We start from the raw sequence: 14,687 nt of genomic DNA, 5'->3' as shown, positions 1-14,687 counted from the left end.
GCTTTATGAGCTTTGTTGAGAGTATTTTGATAGTGGCACAGGAAATCAATACCATGGATTTAAACAGATCTGTTTGCTCAAAGGTTACTTTGGACCTCAAGCCACAGTGCAGCACTCTGGCAGGAGACATTAATGTCTTTTTAACTTTGTTTTTCTTTTATTTACCTTTAAGCTTGAATCTGAAATTGGGAAGCCCTTTCACTTCTCCTTCGGGAAACTAAGATTGCTTGATAACTCAAGTCCAACTTTTCTCTTTACCATTTTATATTAATGTTATTTTATAATTTGCCATGCAAAATTGGATTTATTGAACATTGTGTCAGGAACTTGTAATGCTTCCAGTGGGAACAGTAATGCAACTCTTATGTTGCTGTGTGCTGTTAAGTGGGCTGTTGATGAGGTTTTTTTCTGATGGCTGGCTCAACTGAGAGGTTATTTGGCCATTTGTGCCATGGAGCTGTTTCAGACTTCACTGCTAATTGGCATCAAAATTTGTTTCAAGTGCTGCTCCAAAAATGTAGATGCTTTCCGTAGAGGCCAGTAATGTTTTATGTGATTGATTTTTTTTTAAAATAATCCAACATGATGTTCCCTTATTGTCTGCATAAGAGAAGCCACATTTAACTGGTTGAAAATGTACTCAGGGCAAATGGCAAAAATATCAGTAATCAAGCCAAAGCAATTTTGATTCTTTTTTTTCTGTTGCTTTGTAAAAAAGCTTTTATGACCATGATTTACCATAATTGTTATTTTCACAGCTAGTGGTGAATGCTGCTCTAGGATTCGACACATTTGTCGTGATGCGCCACGGCCTGAAGAAACCTCCCAACACTCAGAGCGTTTCCACCGAGCCGGACTCCTCCCCTTCCTGCTCCTCTGCCTCCTCGTCATCCTCCACACCGGCCGGTGCTGCGCCCGCTGTCCCGGGATCGTCCCTGTTTTCAAACATCCCAGGGCACAAGCTTGGCTGCTACTTCTGCAATGATGTTGTGGCACCAGGAGATGTAAGGAAACCACACAGATAACAAGTATACACTCAACTAAGTAGCTCACCTAATGCACTCAAAACCAGGTAGACGCTGCTGCAAAGTCGGCTGTGTTGTTTACAGGAGTTAAAATTAGTGATGGTCGCATGAGCGAAATCTCTTTTCAGATGTTATTTTCAAGCAAACAAGGTTTTGAAATGGTCCCAAGCAAACAGAAGCTGAAGTGAAAATGATTGCTATTAAAAAATTACGGTCCCATATGAGATATGAACTCGAATCTCCTGAGTGAAAGTCTCACATGATTCCTGTTTTTATGCTTAACTGTTAGGAGCATCACATCAGTGTTGTGTTTAAGGTTGCCTGCACACTTCGTAGTCATCAAAAATCTGTTGCTTTTAAATGCAGCATTTGGTTTAGTTATTGTTTGGTTTTCATATTTTTGAGAAAGATGGTTGTAATTGTTTTTCTGTAAGAGTAACAATATGCAAATCCCCCCCCAAGAAAGAATAAAACAGAACTTGCAGCTTTGTAGCCTCGACACCCACATTCCCACATTCTGCTTGTGTCTCTGGATGTTCTTTGTTTTGGGGATTTTGGATTTTCTCCTTCTCTTGACCTTTTCGGAGTAATGCACGAAGATTCTTCATAGGCTATTAAAGGCTGTGGCATTTGTTGGAAACTTGCTGCAATGAGCTCTGACTTCTACTGTAAATGCCATATGTGTCGGTCTCTCTGTGAAACATTAAAGTAATACTAAGATTTGAACTTGAGGCAGAGCCTGCTATCAGTATATTCTAAATGTTGATCTAAGGTTGAGTTCAGTGAATGAATAAATATAGAGTTTTGCATATTGTTTTAAAGGTTTAAGTGAGACAGGCCTGAAGCAAAATGATACAGATTGTCTAAACATATGGGACATATTCAGTGTGAGAATGTACTGCTGCAAAAATAAAACATGACCAGAAAATAAAAATGAAATGCCTTTGACTCTAAAGGGCTACATGTCAGATTTTGTAGCCATTCCCCTGGTAAGCATGTGTGGTCCACAGCGTAATATCCCCAAAATGAATATTTGCAGGTTTGGCACAAACACTAATGATCCGTTCATCCATCCATTAGCAATACCCTCTTACCCTTTTACATGTGAGCCGGAGCCTGTTCCAACTGACACTGGCCAAGAGGTTTGCAGCCACTGACACTAATGGTCCATTTATGAAAATACTATGGCATTACTAACACCCTGCTCAACTGGAAGTATCCGCTAGTCATCAGTGTGTCATAAACAGCTTGTGATCAGCAACTTGGTCAGAATTCCCCTGGAGAAGTCCTTCAGCCAGTGCCAAGGTTTCTCACCTCTCGTTTCTCTACTTATTGTGGAGAAAGTCCTCTCAGGTTTACTGGATTGACCTTTGGCTTTTTGGAGTTCCAGGACATGATTCTCTATATTGATCTTCTTACTATTTTTGCTGTGTTTTGTTTTGCTAAAATAGTCAACCCGGGATCGGACTCTGGATCAGCAGTGCACAGTCAGCAGACCAGGTCTTGCCATGATTGCCGGAGCGTTGGCTGTTGAGATGATGGTCTCCATTCTACAGCACAGTGAAGGGTAAGTATGACAAAATATATGTTTGCTACTAATAAGAAATTGAAGTTGTATTAAGGGTGTAACTACTGGCCGTTATACTTGTGTAGATTTTGATGCAAATAGTCGCTGGGACATCACTCATGGGTTTATTTAGAAGTAGATTACTGTTTTGATTACTGGATTCTGTGAACATGAGCGCGATCATATTGATGACCAGTAGGTAAAAGCGAGCCATGCCCCAACTGTACAACCTATTTTATGCTTAATAGGACTGTTATTTACGAAATGAGCCTTGTACTGTATTGAAGCGACCCCGAAACTAATGGTTGAAGCCACAAAAAAATGTTGACTGAGGGAATAAATCGCTGTTAGAAGTACAGTCATCTTCTCATCGACTGCTAAACAGACACGTCTCCTTTGCAACATGTGTCCTTCATTATTGTTTAATTTGTTTATGTATATATTTACTTATTTTTGACTGTGGTTATGTGTAATGAACAGTAACTGTAGGCTAAGAAGGAAGTGGAGCCTGATGTCACAGAGTTTAAAATACTCAAATATTTACTGGGAGAGACCAGGGTGGACAGGATAAGGACTGAGTATATTACAGAGAGAGAGCTACAGTTGGATGGTTTGGAGATAAAGTAAGAGAGGCAAGGTTGAGAGTAACATGTGCAGACAGAGAGGGGAGTGGATATATTGGGTAAAAGGATGTTGATGATTGGGCTGCCTGGCAAAAGGAAAAGAAGAAGAGAACACTTATGGATATAGTGAGAGTGAACATCTAAAATGCTTCATTTGACAGAAGAGTTTGCAAAGGTTAGGGTGAGATGGAGCCATCTAATCTGCTGTGGCAACCACTGAAGAGAGCAAGTGAAAGAAAAAGCAGGCTAGAAAGATGCTAGTCTAACAGTAGCTTTACATTAATTCTTGATTACAGATGTACACAAAATCATTAGCCCCCTGATGACATTTTAAGTTGTTGTCCAAATTTGCCCATGTGCTTTTTTTAATTTAACAGAATCAGGGATCTTCAAGATAGCATTTCTAAACATATTAGTTTTCTTTAGAAATCATAAAATACTTCAATTTTCACACAATAACATAATTATTATAACAAAAACATACCAGGCTCAGTATTGTTACCCCCCTGAAAAACGACCCTTTTGTAGAGCAATAGCACAAACCAGTCCTGATGTCCTTTAACTTTGTAAAGCTCGACGGATGTAAAATTGAGTTAAAACTAAAGGATATTTTCCCATTTATTCACTTGAGAAGGCTTCAGGCCAGAAACAAAAGAAAATCAGTTTAGACTGGAGAAAAAGAATCGTTGATGCTCTCAAAGCAGGAGATGGATATACAAAGCTATCACAAGGTTTATAATTGTCGAAAGCTGGAATGAGAAGTATAATCAAGAAATTCAAAGAGAGCGACACAGTACAGAGCAAGCCTGGCAAAGGTAGGAAGTGAAAGAGTTCACTCATTCATAGAAGAAGGTCGCTAAAACCCTGCACAGAAATGCACTGCAAGGCTGTAGACTGAGGAAAAACTCAATTTCTGCGTGGACACACCTTCAAGCCAGACTCAAGTACACTTGAAACAACCTGAAGATTGTGCATCATTTAATCACATAAAGCTAGACAACTAGAAACTGAAAACTAGAGCTATTTGGCTACAGAGACACTGCTTATGTTTGGAGAAAGAAGGAGAGGCGTAAGAACATCAACCCACAGTGAAACTTGGTGGTGGGAGTATTATGTTTTGAGGATCCTTGAGTGTGACTGGAACTGGGAATCTCGTCAAGAAGAAAAACGATTTTAAAAGAAAACCTCAAGCAGTCAGCGTCAAAACTGGATAGCTGTCTTCCAATAAGACAACAACCATACATCCCACCTGGTGAAGAACAATGTCAATGGTACTGACTGGCCTGCACAAAGCCCTGACTTGGATTCCCCTGAAAATCTGCGGATTGACTCAAGACTGACAGACAGGTAGATAGGCATATAGATACATAGACACTTTATTGATCCCACATGGGAAATGATTGTGTTATGGCAGCAGGAAAGAATGAAAAGAATAAAAATGGTTCAGTCTACAATAACTAAACAACATAGTTATAGTAAAAGTGACGCGGGCACTTATCAGTTTTTTTTAAAGGAAGAGTAAGAACATTAATACACATTAATGTTAATAATACATTAATAAAGAAGATATAACACAGGTAATATCTATAATGCAATCTTCCTCAGGTGTGGAGTTGAGCAGGGGAGATGGGATGTCCATGTTTGTTCAGTGACCTTCTGTCCCTCATTGACTCAGACGCCTCCAAATTTTGGCCAATGATGCTTCTGGCCTTTCGAATCAGTTGGCATCTCTGGCACTGACACTGACCCCCAGGAGAGAACAGCAAAATAAATAGGGGAATTGTCACAAACTGGTAGAACTCCAAATCTTGCCGAACATGTTCTGTATCTGGACTTCATCAGAAAGAGGAGTCTGCTCGTCACCTTCTGCTACGCAGCATCACTTTTGATCTTCCAGTTCAGTCTGTTCTATTCAGGTGGACTTAGAAGTATCCGTAGCTGCCCATGTTGTTAATGGGCCGTGTCACAGATTTTCTTTCCTCCGAAGGTCAACCACCATCTCTTTGTCTTGACCTTCAGAAGCAGGTTATTTCTGCCAGACCACTCCACAAAGCTCCTCACCAGCTCCCTACAAGAAACAACTGCAGGCTGTTGTCCAGCAAAAACAACATATAACTCAGTATTAGCATTGGTGGGGAGGGGTAGTTTTTGTAAAATAATTTTGTATTTGTGTGCAAAGTAAATGCCAGCATCCAAAATAAAACTAGTATGTTTGTAAAAACTGTGTTAAAAATCCTTTGCTCTGTTGAACTGCACTTAGAAAATACTTTAAAACATTTCATTTTCATACGAGCTAACAATTCTGTCATCTGTATGTCTGTTTAAAAATAAAACAGCAGCTCATTTAAGCTCAGCAGGACATGGCTATGGCTATGTAACAAACTGTTAGCTGGGGGATCTTAGACCACTTTGATCCAGCCTATCCCAGCAGTCATAGTGTAAGAGGCAAGGTACAGCCCAATCATATCCAGCCCAGTCTAAGACTAATGGAAAAACAGAAAACTCTTTGGCTCCCAGTGTGGATGTGAGAGCAATCTAGCATCGTCATTTAACATAACATGAGCGAACATACCAACTCCATAGAAAAGCCTTAGCCAACCAAGAAGTTTGAACCCAGAACCTTCTTGCTGTGAGGCATCAGCGCTAATGCGCTGCACTGTCAAAGCCCCAAACCTGCATTTACTTGCTTTCATCTATAAGGGTAACTACACTTACACTTTCTGGTAAAACACTGTCACCTGGTGGTGAAATTTTTAGTTAAATTTTACAAATTCTGTTTACACTTAGATACATTTTACACTTGAAAAAACTATATATGTTAGAAGGGAAAAAACCGTGTGTATACTGAGCTATGCATCAAGGTTTGACTGCTTTTAATGCCATTAGATCGATATTTTAACACAAGAGTCACTTTTGGAGCAGCCTCACGTAGTCATTAGACGATCTGGAGTTTTTAGCTAAATGTCAAACTGGCTTTATTTTTTGACACTGAAGGTTGACCCTTGCCGTGACATTTTAGACCTGTACGCAACCTTCATCTTTTATGTATTAAAATGTATGGTCTGGCCATGCATTCATAGGTTGAAGTGTTGGGCAAAGTGTGAGAGGTTGACAGCAGGTATTCTTGTCTCTTACCGGTGTCAGTGGATATTTCCCAATGAACACTTGAGTTTATTTTCAGCACAGTCTGCTTGACTCTTGCGTCACACCTCTGGTTTTTGTGTTTCTGGTATACAATATATGCTTCTCAGCATGGTGCTAGAAAAAAAATCATACTCAGAATCATAGTAGAAAAAAAGTTTTTATGTCATACTGCCCTCTTCTTTTACACACACAGTCCACATTCCAATCTGGATTTAATAAAACATCCTTGCAAACACTAGAGGGCTAGCACTCTCCTCCCTTAGTGAACGGCCCTGATTACCAGTACCTGTCTGAAGTACTCTCATCAGTGCTTCACTCCAGGCTTAAAGCTAAGGGAGATGTTACCTTTTTGATGGAGCAGCACAGCAGCTGAGGTCTCACTGCGCTGCAGGTAGCATTGGTAATTTGGTTGTAGCACAGTCCTCCCCCCCCCCCGAAGAGCTTTTACTCATTTTCATGCTTCAAAAGCTCTAACACAGAGGTTCAGTCAGCCCTTAAGTTCTCTTTGCAGTCTGTGCTAGCTCGATATTTCCGTCTCTTAGAATGTGTATTTTTTTCTTAACGCCAATGGGGATGTGTCCATGCCTATTAAGTGTGTAGTCATGTGCACGGGTGTGTCTTTGTGAAAATGGAATTGTGTGTGCCCTTTTTGGTGAAAATCATACTAAAGTGGCTGCTTGCTGGGCCTGATAAGACAGCCATTTTCTCTCAGAATGTTTTTGAGATGTTATAAGCTGTTACAAAGCCGTTCTTTCGGTCCTGGATAAAAAGCTTAGAAAGTAAAGGAGAAGGTGAATTTCCATGTGCTTTTTCCAGAACTTCTGTGTTTATGTAGCTCCTTGCTTTACACCAAGATCTCTCTGTGTCTTGCTTCAGCTACTGTCTGTGTCCTTGTTTTTATCTTAGTAGCTGTGTTTGTGCCTTTCTGTATAACCCCAATTCTTCCAGCTCTTTATCCCAAAAAAGCCCCTTACACCAGCTCTCATTTGAAATCTTACTCCATAGCAACCACTGGCTTTAGAAAATTGGCACTTCAGGATTAATGTTGCTGCAGTTTGACAGAGATTTCTGACTTTGCAAAACCACTGTCAGCTCAGCGCGAGATGTGATATTTCACTTATTGTTACCCACACAGAGTAGAACCTTTTAACCCTGATTACATTTACTGGGGAGCAGGAGCTCTCAGATCACATGAAAAATGTAAAACCTTTTAATATTCAAGGAAGTAGGATCTATTAGTTCTCAGTATAGAAAACCAAAGTCAGTGTTTCTTAGCAGCACATTTAGATTTGCTGTGTATAATAAAAAATCATCAGAATGCAGTGTATTATAATTTTCTGTGGAAGGTTGTTTAAGCAGGTTTGCTGGTTTTAATTCTTCATCTTATTTATTTATTCATTTATTACTTATTTCTTAAAAACTGCCAAAATTGCACAAGCATGTGTGTAGGAATATAAACTTATGTCCCTTTTCTTCTCCTTCAGAGGCTATGCAGTGGCCAGCAGCAGCGATGACAGAATGAACGAACCTCCCACCTCGCTCGGTCTCGTGCCACATCAGGTCAGACATATAGATGCACTCATATGAAAATCTGAAATTAATAACTTGCAAAATGTTGCTAAAAATCCAAAGTATGCATGTAAGAGTTAAAAAAAATAATAAAAAGAATTGCATAACAGACAGTAAACTGTAATTGCTGAAGTTGAATTCAGGGTCAGCATATTTACAGGCTATTAAAGTTTTCCAGACACCTACATACAAAGCTCTCAGTGACTCAGGGGAACAAGTGGCAGATCCTGAAGGCGGAGGCTGAAGTATTGCTTTAACATTCTGAAAAAGCTGCATTTCACTGAGAGTCCAGTTTGGGACTGCGAAGAGAACAACAGTGCAGAAGAGAGATAATTGCAAAGGAGTATCTCAGCATTCACCCCAAGAAGAAATGATTATGTTTTGATTCAGCAAGTGAAAAGGGGCACAGTTTGCTGTGTTGTTATGCATACTCTGTGAAAAGAAGGACAAGCAGAAATGATGGAAGTGTTGCGTAATTCAGCAGCCTCGCTGTTATAGTATTTCACTAAGTGCCCTGCACACAACCTTGCCTTAACAGCTTGGCAAGTCAGTGATTTCTTTTTTTTCAGTTTTTAATATTCTGCTGGGTTTTTGTCCACATCAGTACAAACATACATATGTAGAGACAACATTCTTACATCTGATGTTTTTTATTCTGTAACAATACACAAAGGTTTCCCATTTTGGTGACTTTAATAGTCATTAAATATGTTCAAACTGAAAGATCAAACATGACTCAAGGTTCCTAATGAGGAGACTTCATCATGCCTGGAAACCATCATAATTAAGAGATCTTAGTCTTTCCGAGCGCCAGAAGCCCATTTTCTGGGACAGGAAGAGATTTTCTGATATGCAAACTTTAGCTGCAGATTTGCATGTCTTTGTGCTTTATGAATTAGTGCCTTTCAGTCCTTTTGTAGAAATGAGTCAAGAGTAAGGCGCTATGGCTCGTCATAACAGGCAGTAACTAGACTTGAATTTGGTGCTGCCAAATAGAACAAAATAAATTCTTTTTCATAGCTCGAGAAACACGGCACTTGAGGTCAGGCAAGGCTCAGCTGGAAGCTGTGGCAAAGTCATAGCTCATAGTGATAATCAATGAGCTGGTTGCAGCAGCTATTATGGAGAAGAAAGGAAAAAGAAAGGGTCCGTGTGCTTATCTGAATAGTGCATCTTTGTGTAGCTCTTTTTCTTTGGTTTGTCATTAGTAAAACTCAATTTGCAAGTTTTTTTTTGTGTGTGGGTTTTTTTTGTTTAATGTTTTTTGGATTGTGTTGAGCGTGATTGGACTAATGACACATTCAAATTGGATTTTGTTTAGTAATATATTCATTTTTTTTCATGTAATAGAAAAGTGTAAATATTTTTATTGATTTTGCAAATTACCTAGGACAAACTGTGCTCCTGGCTAAATGGTGGTTTTTCATCTCCTCTATTTACGTATCACCATCAATATTCATCATCATGAAAACTGCCTTTTGCTTGACACATCTGCTGGCAGCCAAACAACCCATCAAAAAAATTGGCATTCAAATGTGGTATTTTATGTGTGTGCTCATGTACAGAGAGAAGGTGCAAAAATGATTGGAGTGAAAAATGCAAAATAAGTAATATGCTTGAGACGCACACATTTATGTATAAATGACTGAGGTGCTCAGTCCCCCGTCACTCTGTGCCTATACAGCACTCTGCAGTTTGTTTGGGTTTTTTTTGTGGTGCCACAGTGACAGCTTCTGGTGATTTGCAAAAATTGCACACTTGTATCTCCATTGTAACTGAAGTGCAGCTATACCATTGCCTTCCCCTCGTTTTCACGCGCACTGTCAATTTTGTGCCCTTGAATAGAGCTGTGTTTGAGAGATGTTCTCAACATGTTTTTGATACTTCTGTGTGTTAAGCCCAAGCTAAATCAAATAATCAACATTAAGGGTTACTATAAGTAACAACTACTACAATAGCACTTTACTCTGATATATATAGAATTAAACTGGATTTAGCTATATTGTCCAGTTTCACAAACTCCAAGACCTTTTATCTTCAGTCCCTCAATTACGGTCCCCAAAAAACAAGAATATAAGGGGTGGACAGCCGGGCCTAAGGTAGAAAATAATCCAAAATATCAAAATTGCAACGTAGATAATGGATAAAATGATCAAATTAAGCATGGCCTTAATGTGGGAGGAATGTTGAGCAACTTGAACTGGGATCCAAAGCGGCACATATATTATCATCCCTTGAAGTCAAAAGCACTGATTCTCAGTGGAAATGATGCACCTTGATTGCTTTGATGTAACTCCATGAAGTAATTAGTGGTCTTACAGTCTTGAATGACATGTCTGACGAGCCGTGCTTAAACAGCAGTTAATCTTCATGTGTTATCCAAACGCGTGTTGAACTGTGCCTGACGTCGACTGAGCACATTACTTGACACACATATGTCATATGTGGTCAGTTTATGCTCTCTACAGAAAGCTATAGAGTCTGTTCACGACTGTCTCACTCGCCCACGCTCATCCACTGGTCTGACCCCCCCCCTTCCCACAGTTTACCTTACTCTCTGGACATGGTGTGTCACCTGTCACTGCAGGTTAACACACAGCATAAGAAATGAGTTTGGTGCATATAAGGACGAACACTGATGCTCTTGATCTTAGAAACACCAAAAGCCATGAATTTCCACCTTTTCTCCGTCACTGGGCATCAGCAGTAATTGGCCACAAATGTTTGATATACTCGTCAGTCTCACCACCAGATAATTATACCCAGGAAATTGTTGCATGCTCCTCATGTTTTGTGTGTCATCAAAAAAACAAAAAACAAAAAAAAACCCATTATTGGCTGAAGCTTTTATTACAAAACAGGAAGCTGGGGGTGGATGAGGAAGGCGATTACAAGAATGTGATGTGAAAAGTGATACTGCAACATGCATGTATAGGATTAATTAAGAGTGAAGGCATTTAGCACTTAAAGATGATGAAATGAATCAAATTGAAACATGCCTTTATAACACCAGAGGGCGCTCTCTGCTTTCAGTTTAAACAGCATACAGAAATTGCTGGCAAATTTTCATTACATATGAAAATTTGTCATTTGTTTTGCATTTTCATCATGAAAATGCAAAATTTGTTTTGCATTTTCATGATTGTCAGTGGAAGCATTACTTTTTGCTTTCAAGGAATAAAAGCATCACCTTTGCCATTTCCTAGCAAGTCTCCTGGTGAACACACCGACTTCCAAAAGCTGCTTGTTTTTCTTGTTGTTTATCTTTTGTTAATGTCAGCTTGTCCCCTCTGTTGTCAAACCTTGATCACATAATTAGAATGTCTGCTTTTCTTAAGGGTCTTATTCTCCTCCACAGATTCGAGGCTTTCTTTCAAGGTTCGATAATGTCCTGCCTGCCAGCCTGGCCTTTGACAAATGCACTGCCTGCTCCCCCATTGTAAGTGGCACCAAATGTAACTGAATAGTTCTAATTATGTGTTTCTGAATCCAGTTTTGCAGCAAGACTGTGTTTTAATGTTGAACTGCACTTTGCCAGAAAAAAGTAGATACAATGTAGATGTGCCTTGATGCATCCCTCAATCATCCAGGTAAGGAAATCCCAAAAAATGGATTCTGTTCTGAGACTAGCACCAATGAACAATGGGCTGTGAGGTCTATATATATCCCCTGCTTAAAGTATCGAAGTATCAGATTAGATTCTGTTATTATGTGACAACATTGTTTCCAAACACAAATTGCAGCCTTAACAGAAATAGGGGGATTCCCATCTCTCCTATTTCCACATTGTGAAGTCAGTGTTGAAATGCAGTTCTTTGAGGAATACTGAATCCACACAGAGAGAGACACAGAAAAGCTGGTAAAAGCATATGGTAACAATCAGGCAGCAGTTGTTCATTGATGTCAGTAACTGTCGTTGAGTGTAATTAGCTCCCACTGCTGCTCTCTCTTTTTTTGTCTGTGTGTATGTGTGTGTGTGTGTGCATGTGCATAGATGGGTTGTTGAAGGGTTCACATATCCTAACTAAGGCCAAGTGGGGTAAGAGAAATTGCCCTTTGTGTTTTGTTTTGTTTTTTCTTGTAATAGGTTGATATCCAACTGGCCAGTGTGGCTAAGTGTGTAGCAATGTGACTCATTGTTTTTACACTGGTGTAAGACTGGGAACCAGGGGAGTCGCGATAGAAAAGTGCAAATTAAAGAAGGAGAAAGTTTTTTTTGTCATTTCGTGGCTTTTGTTTGTTTGTTTGTTTGTTTTTTTAAATGGGAATAATATCGAGGGTTTATAAGCAGAGGAAGTAGAGCGTTAAAAGCAAGGGTGTTGTGATGAGTGGCGGGCTGGTTCAGTCTTTCATTCTTCCCTGATCTCAATGCACTCTTTGTGTCTATAAAGAGGTCATAAAGCCCCAGATCTATCACTTTCATGTGAAAGGGGAGAGAAACCAAGAGGCAGCAGGGGGAGGGAGTTGGCTAGCTTGTGCACTAAAAGTTTTTTTTCCACCTACGCTCTGACAAAAAAAAGAAAAAAAGTCTGCAGTTCCAGCCCATCTTAAGGTGTCATGTTTCTGCCTGTGTGACTGATGAGATTATTCGGTCTGCACAGAGGTTTCATATGGTTTGACAGAGATTGGGTAAAGCCTGTGTAGTTGGGAACAATGAACAACATGAGTTTGGAAAGACGATCCTTTGCTGAGGCAGGGATAAAGGTTATGTAGTGAAGCTGGTGAATATGTTTAATCCCACTCACACATCTTTTCCATCTGTTTTGCATTCGCTTATCATCCTTTCAGTCTCTTCTTTTATTCTTTTTTCAGTCTAGTCCTGTTTTACATCTCCCTCTTTCCTCTCGTACATCTTACCTTCTCTGCCTTACTTCTCTTCCTCCCCCACATCTCTCCTCCCATTGTGTGTTCCTCTAGTCCATCTATCGGTGTATTAAATAGTGTGTGGATGTGTGGGTTTTTGTGTGTGAGAGAGAGAGACAGCGAGTGCAGGTCTTTCTGCGTGTATTTCTGCCGCAGTCAGCTGTGTGCTGCCAGGTCTCTATGGAAACAAAACAATTCAGCCCCTGTCTGGGCTGGAGCAGTTCCTGTAGAGTTGGGGCTTTTCGCTCTGTGTGTGTGTGTGTGTGTGTGTGTGTGTGTGTGTGTGTGTGTGTGTGTGTATTTCCTAACTCTCTGGGGCTACAAGCCAATAAAACTATACGCCAAAGAGTAAATCACAGCTGACGTGGCTTTGTCTAAAACTGTGCCAGATACCTCTTACTACAGCTACTTGTACACACCACCAAATATGCTTCCACTATTAATAGCAAACATATACTTTTTCTGTTTGGGTTGTAAAGTTCTGACGACATTTGTAACTGGTCACTAACATAACTCACAGTGTTCCTCTGTCAAGGTGGTCTCTCTTTTAAACTTGTACTTGCTTGTGTTGTTTTATCTTCAGAGTAAATCGTCCTTATTAAACCACAGATTGTAAAGATGAAAAGCAAAGAATATAAGGAGTGGACAGCCAGAGAGAGTCTGCGGGTATTTTTTGTGCTATGTCAGGGGGTGAATTTCCATTTCATTGCTTTTGCTGATGTGTGATATTAAGTTTTTAAAGCACCAACCAAAAAAATTAATAGAAAATAATCAGATATAAAACATAGGATGCAATCATAAGTTACCACAAGTGCGCCCTGGGGAAAAAACAAAAAATAGTCCTTTAGATTGCCTGATCTCCTCTTCAAGGTAGTCTCCTTAGTCGGAGCTGCACAGCTGCCAGAAGGGCTTCTATTTTGGGAACGCTCAGTGGAAATCTTGTTTAAACCGCTCGCACTTGTGTGTCTGCATTTTGCGGTGGATGTAGTCCAAAATAGTAACCCTTTAACTTGAAATTCATAATGGGTAGGAGGATGAAGATGCAGGGCATCACTTCTAGCGAGTAGGTAAGATGGTAAGAAGGATGATTATGCTGATGTGCCCAGGAAAAAAAACTCAAAAAACTTCCAGCTACACATTCTTTGCTAGCTGTACCTTCTCGAAAGTGTCCCTTTTCACCAATACCGTTACACCCACAAACCTATAATAATGAGTCAGTATGGAGTTTTTAAAGCATGTGTCTGCATAGGCATGATGGCCGTTCTTGTTAACAGAGGAAGTGAGTCAGCAGGAACTGTTTACTCACAGTATTCAGAATATATTAGGTGTCACATTATGGAAACACAAAGTCCTGGTAAATTATGTGCTTAAGTTAAAAATGAAACCAGCTTAAACCACCATTAAAGCAGCTGTACTTTGAAAAGCATCCGGTCCCTCATATTCTTCAGTGTTTACAAGCAAATTTGAGTCCTTTAAAATTTGGTTGTAAAGGAGTCCTCTGTGTCACCAAGACCACCCACTGTTTGATATCTTTAGAAACTGCTAGAGGCACACGTGTAGTGTGTGATGCTTCCAGTTAATGCCTTCTGTATGGTTCCAGCTTCAAAAAGGAGGCCTGCCAACTGTCAATAAAGCTCAGAGATGCATTTATGTGGCCCCGAGTGGAAGGAAGCTTTGCTACAAGTGCACGTGTGAATCCATATGTCAGCGTTTATGTCCATATATGCAGCAACCCATCTCATCCAGATGTTTGTTTGTTGGTGAATTTGTAGTTTTGCTTAATTGATGCTATCCAGCAGCAGCACATGATCACTATTAAAGCCATCAGCACCGCGAAACACTTCAAAATTTTCTCCTTTTTTTGTAGTCTTTTCATTTCTTTGTGTGTCCAATTAT

The 14,687-nt window shown here is 39.9% G+C and overlaps 1 protein-coding gene across 2 annotated transcripts in view; it reads left to right on the top strand.

Annotated features, from left to right (window-relative positions):
- atg7 (ATG7 autophagy related 7 homolog (S. cerevisiae)) overlaps positions 1-14,687 on the top strand; it is a 58,189-nt gene that overhangs the window by 15,680 nt on the left and 27,822 nt on the right. For both annotated transcript variants that reach the window (XM_026167707.1, XM_026167708.1), the window contains exons 14-17: positions 759-1,004; positions 2,477-2,592; positions 7,844-7,919; positions 11,287-11,367. In XM_026167707.1, coding sequence (XP_026023492.1) covers positions 759-1,004; positions 2,477-2,592; positions 7,844-7,919; positions 11,287-11,367 — 519 coding nt within the window. The remainder of the gene's footprint in view (positions 1-758; positions 1,005-2,476; positions 2,593-7,843; positions 7,920-11,286; positions 11,368-14,687) is intronic.

Source organism: Astatotilapia calliptera, chromosome 5 (assembly GCF_900246225.1).
Source record: "Astatotilapia calliptera chromosome 5, fAstCal1.2, whole genome shotgun sequence".
NCBI classification, from domain to species: Eukaryota; Metazoa; Chordata; class Actinopteri; order Cichliformes; family Cichlidae; genus Astatotilapia; species Astatotilapia calliptera.
This window is presented reverse-complemented; position numbering and strand designations above follow the sequence as displayed.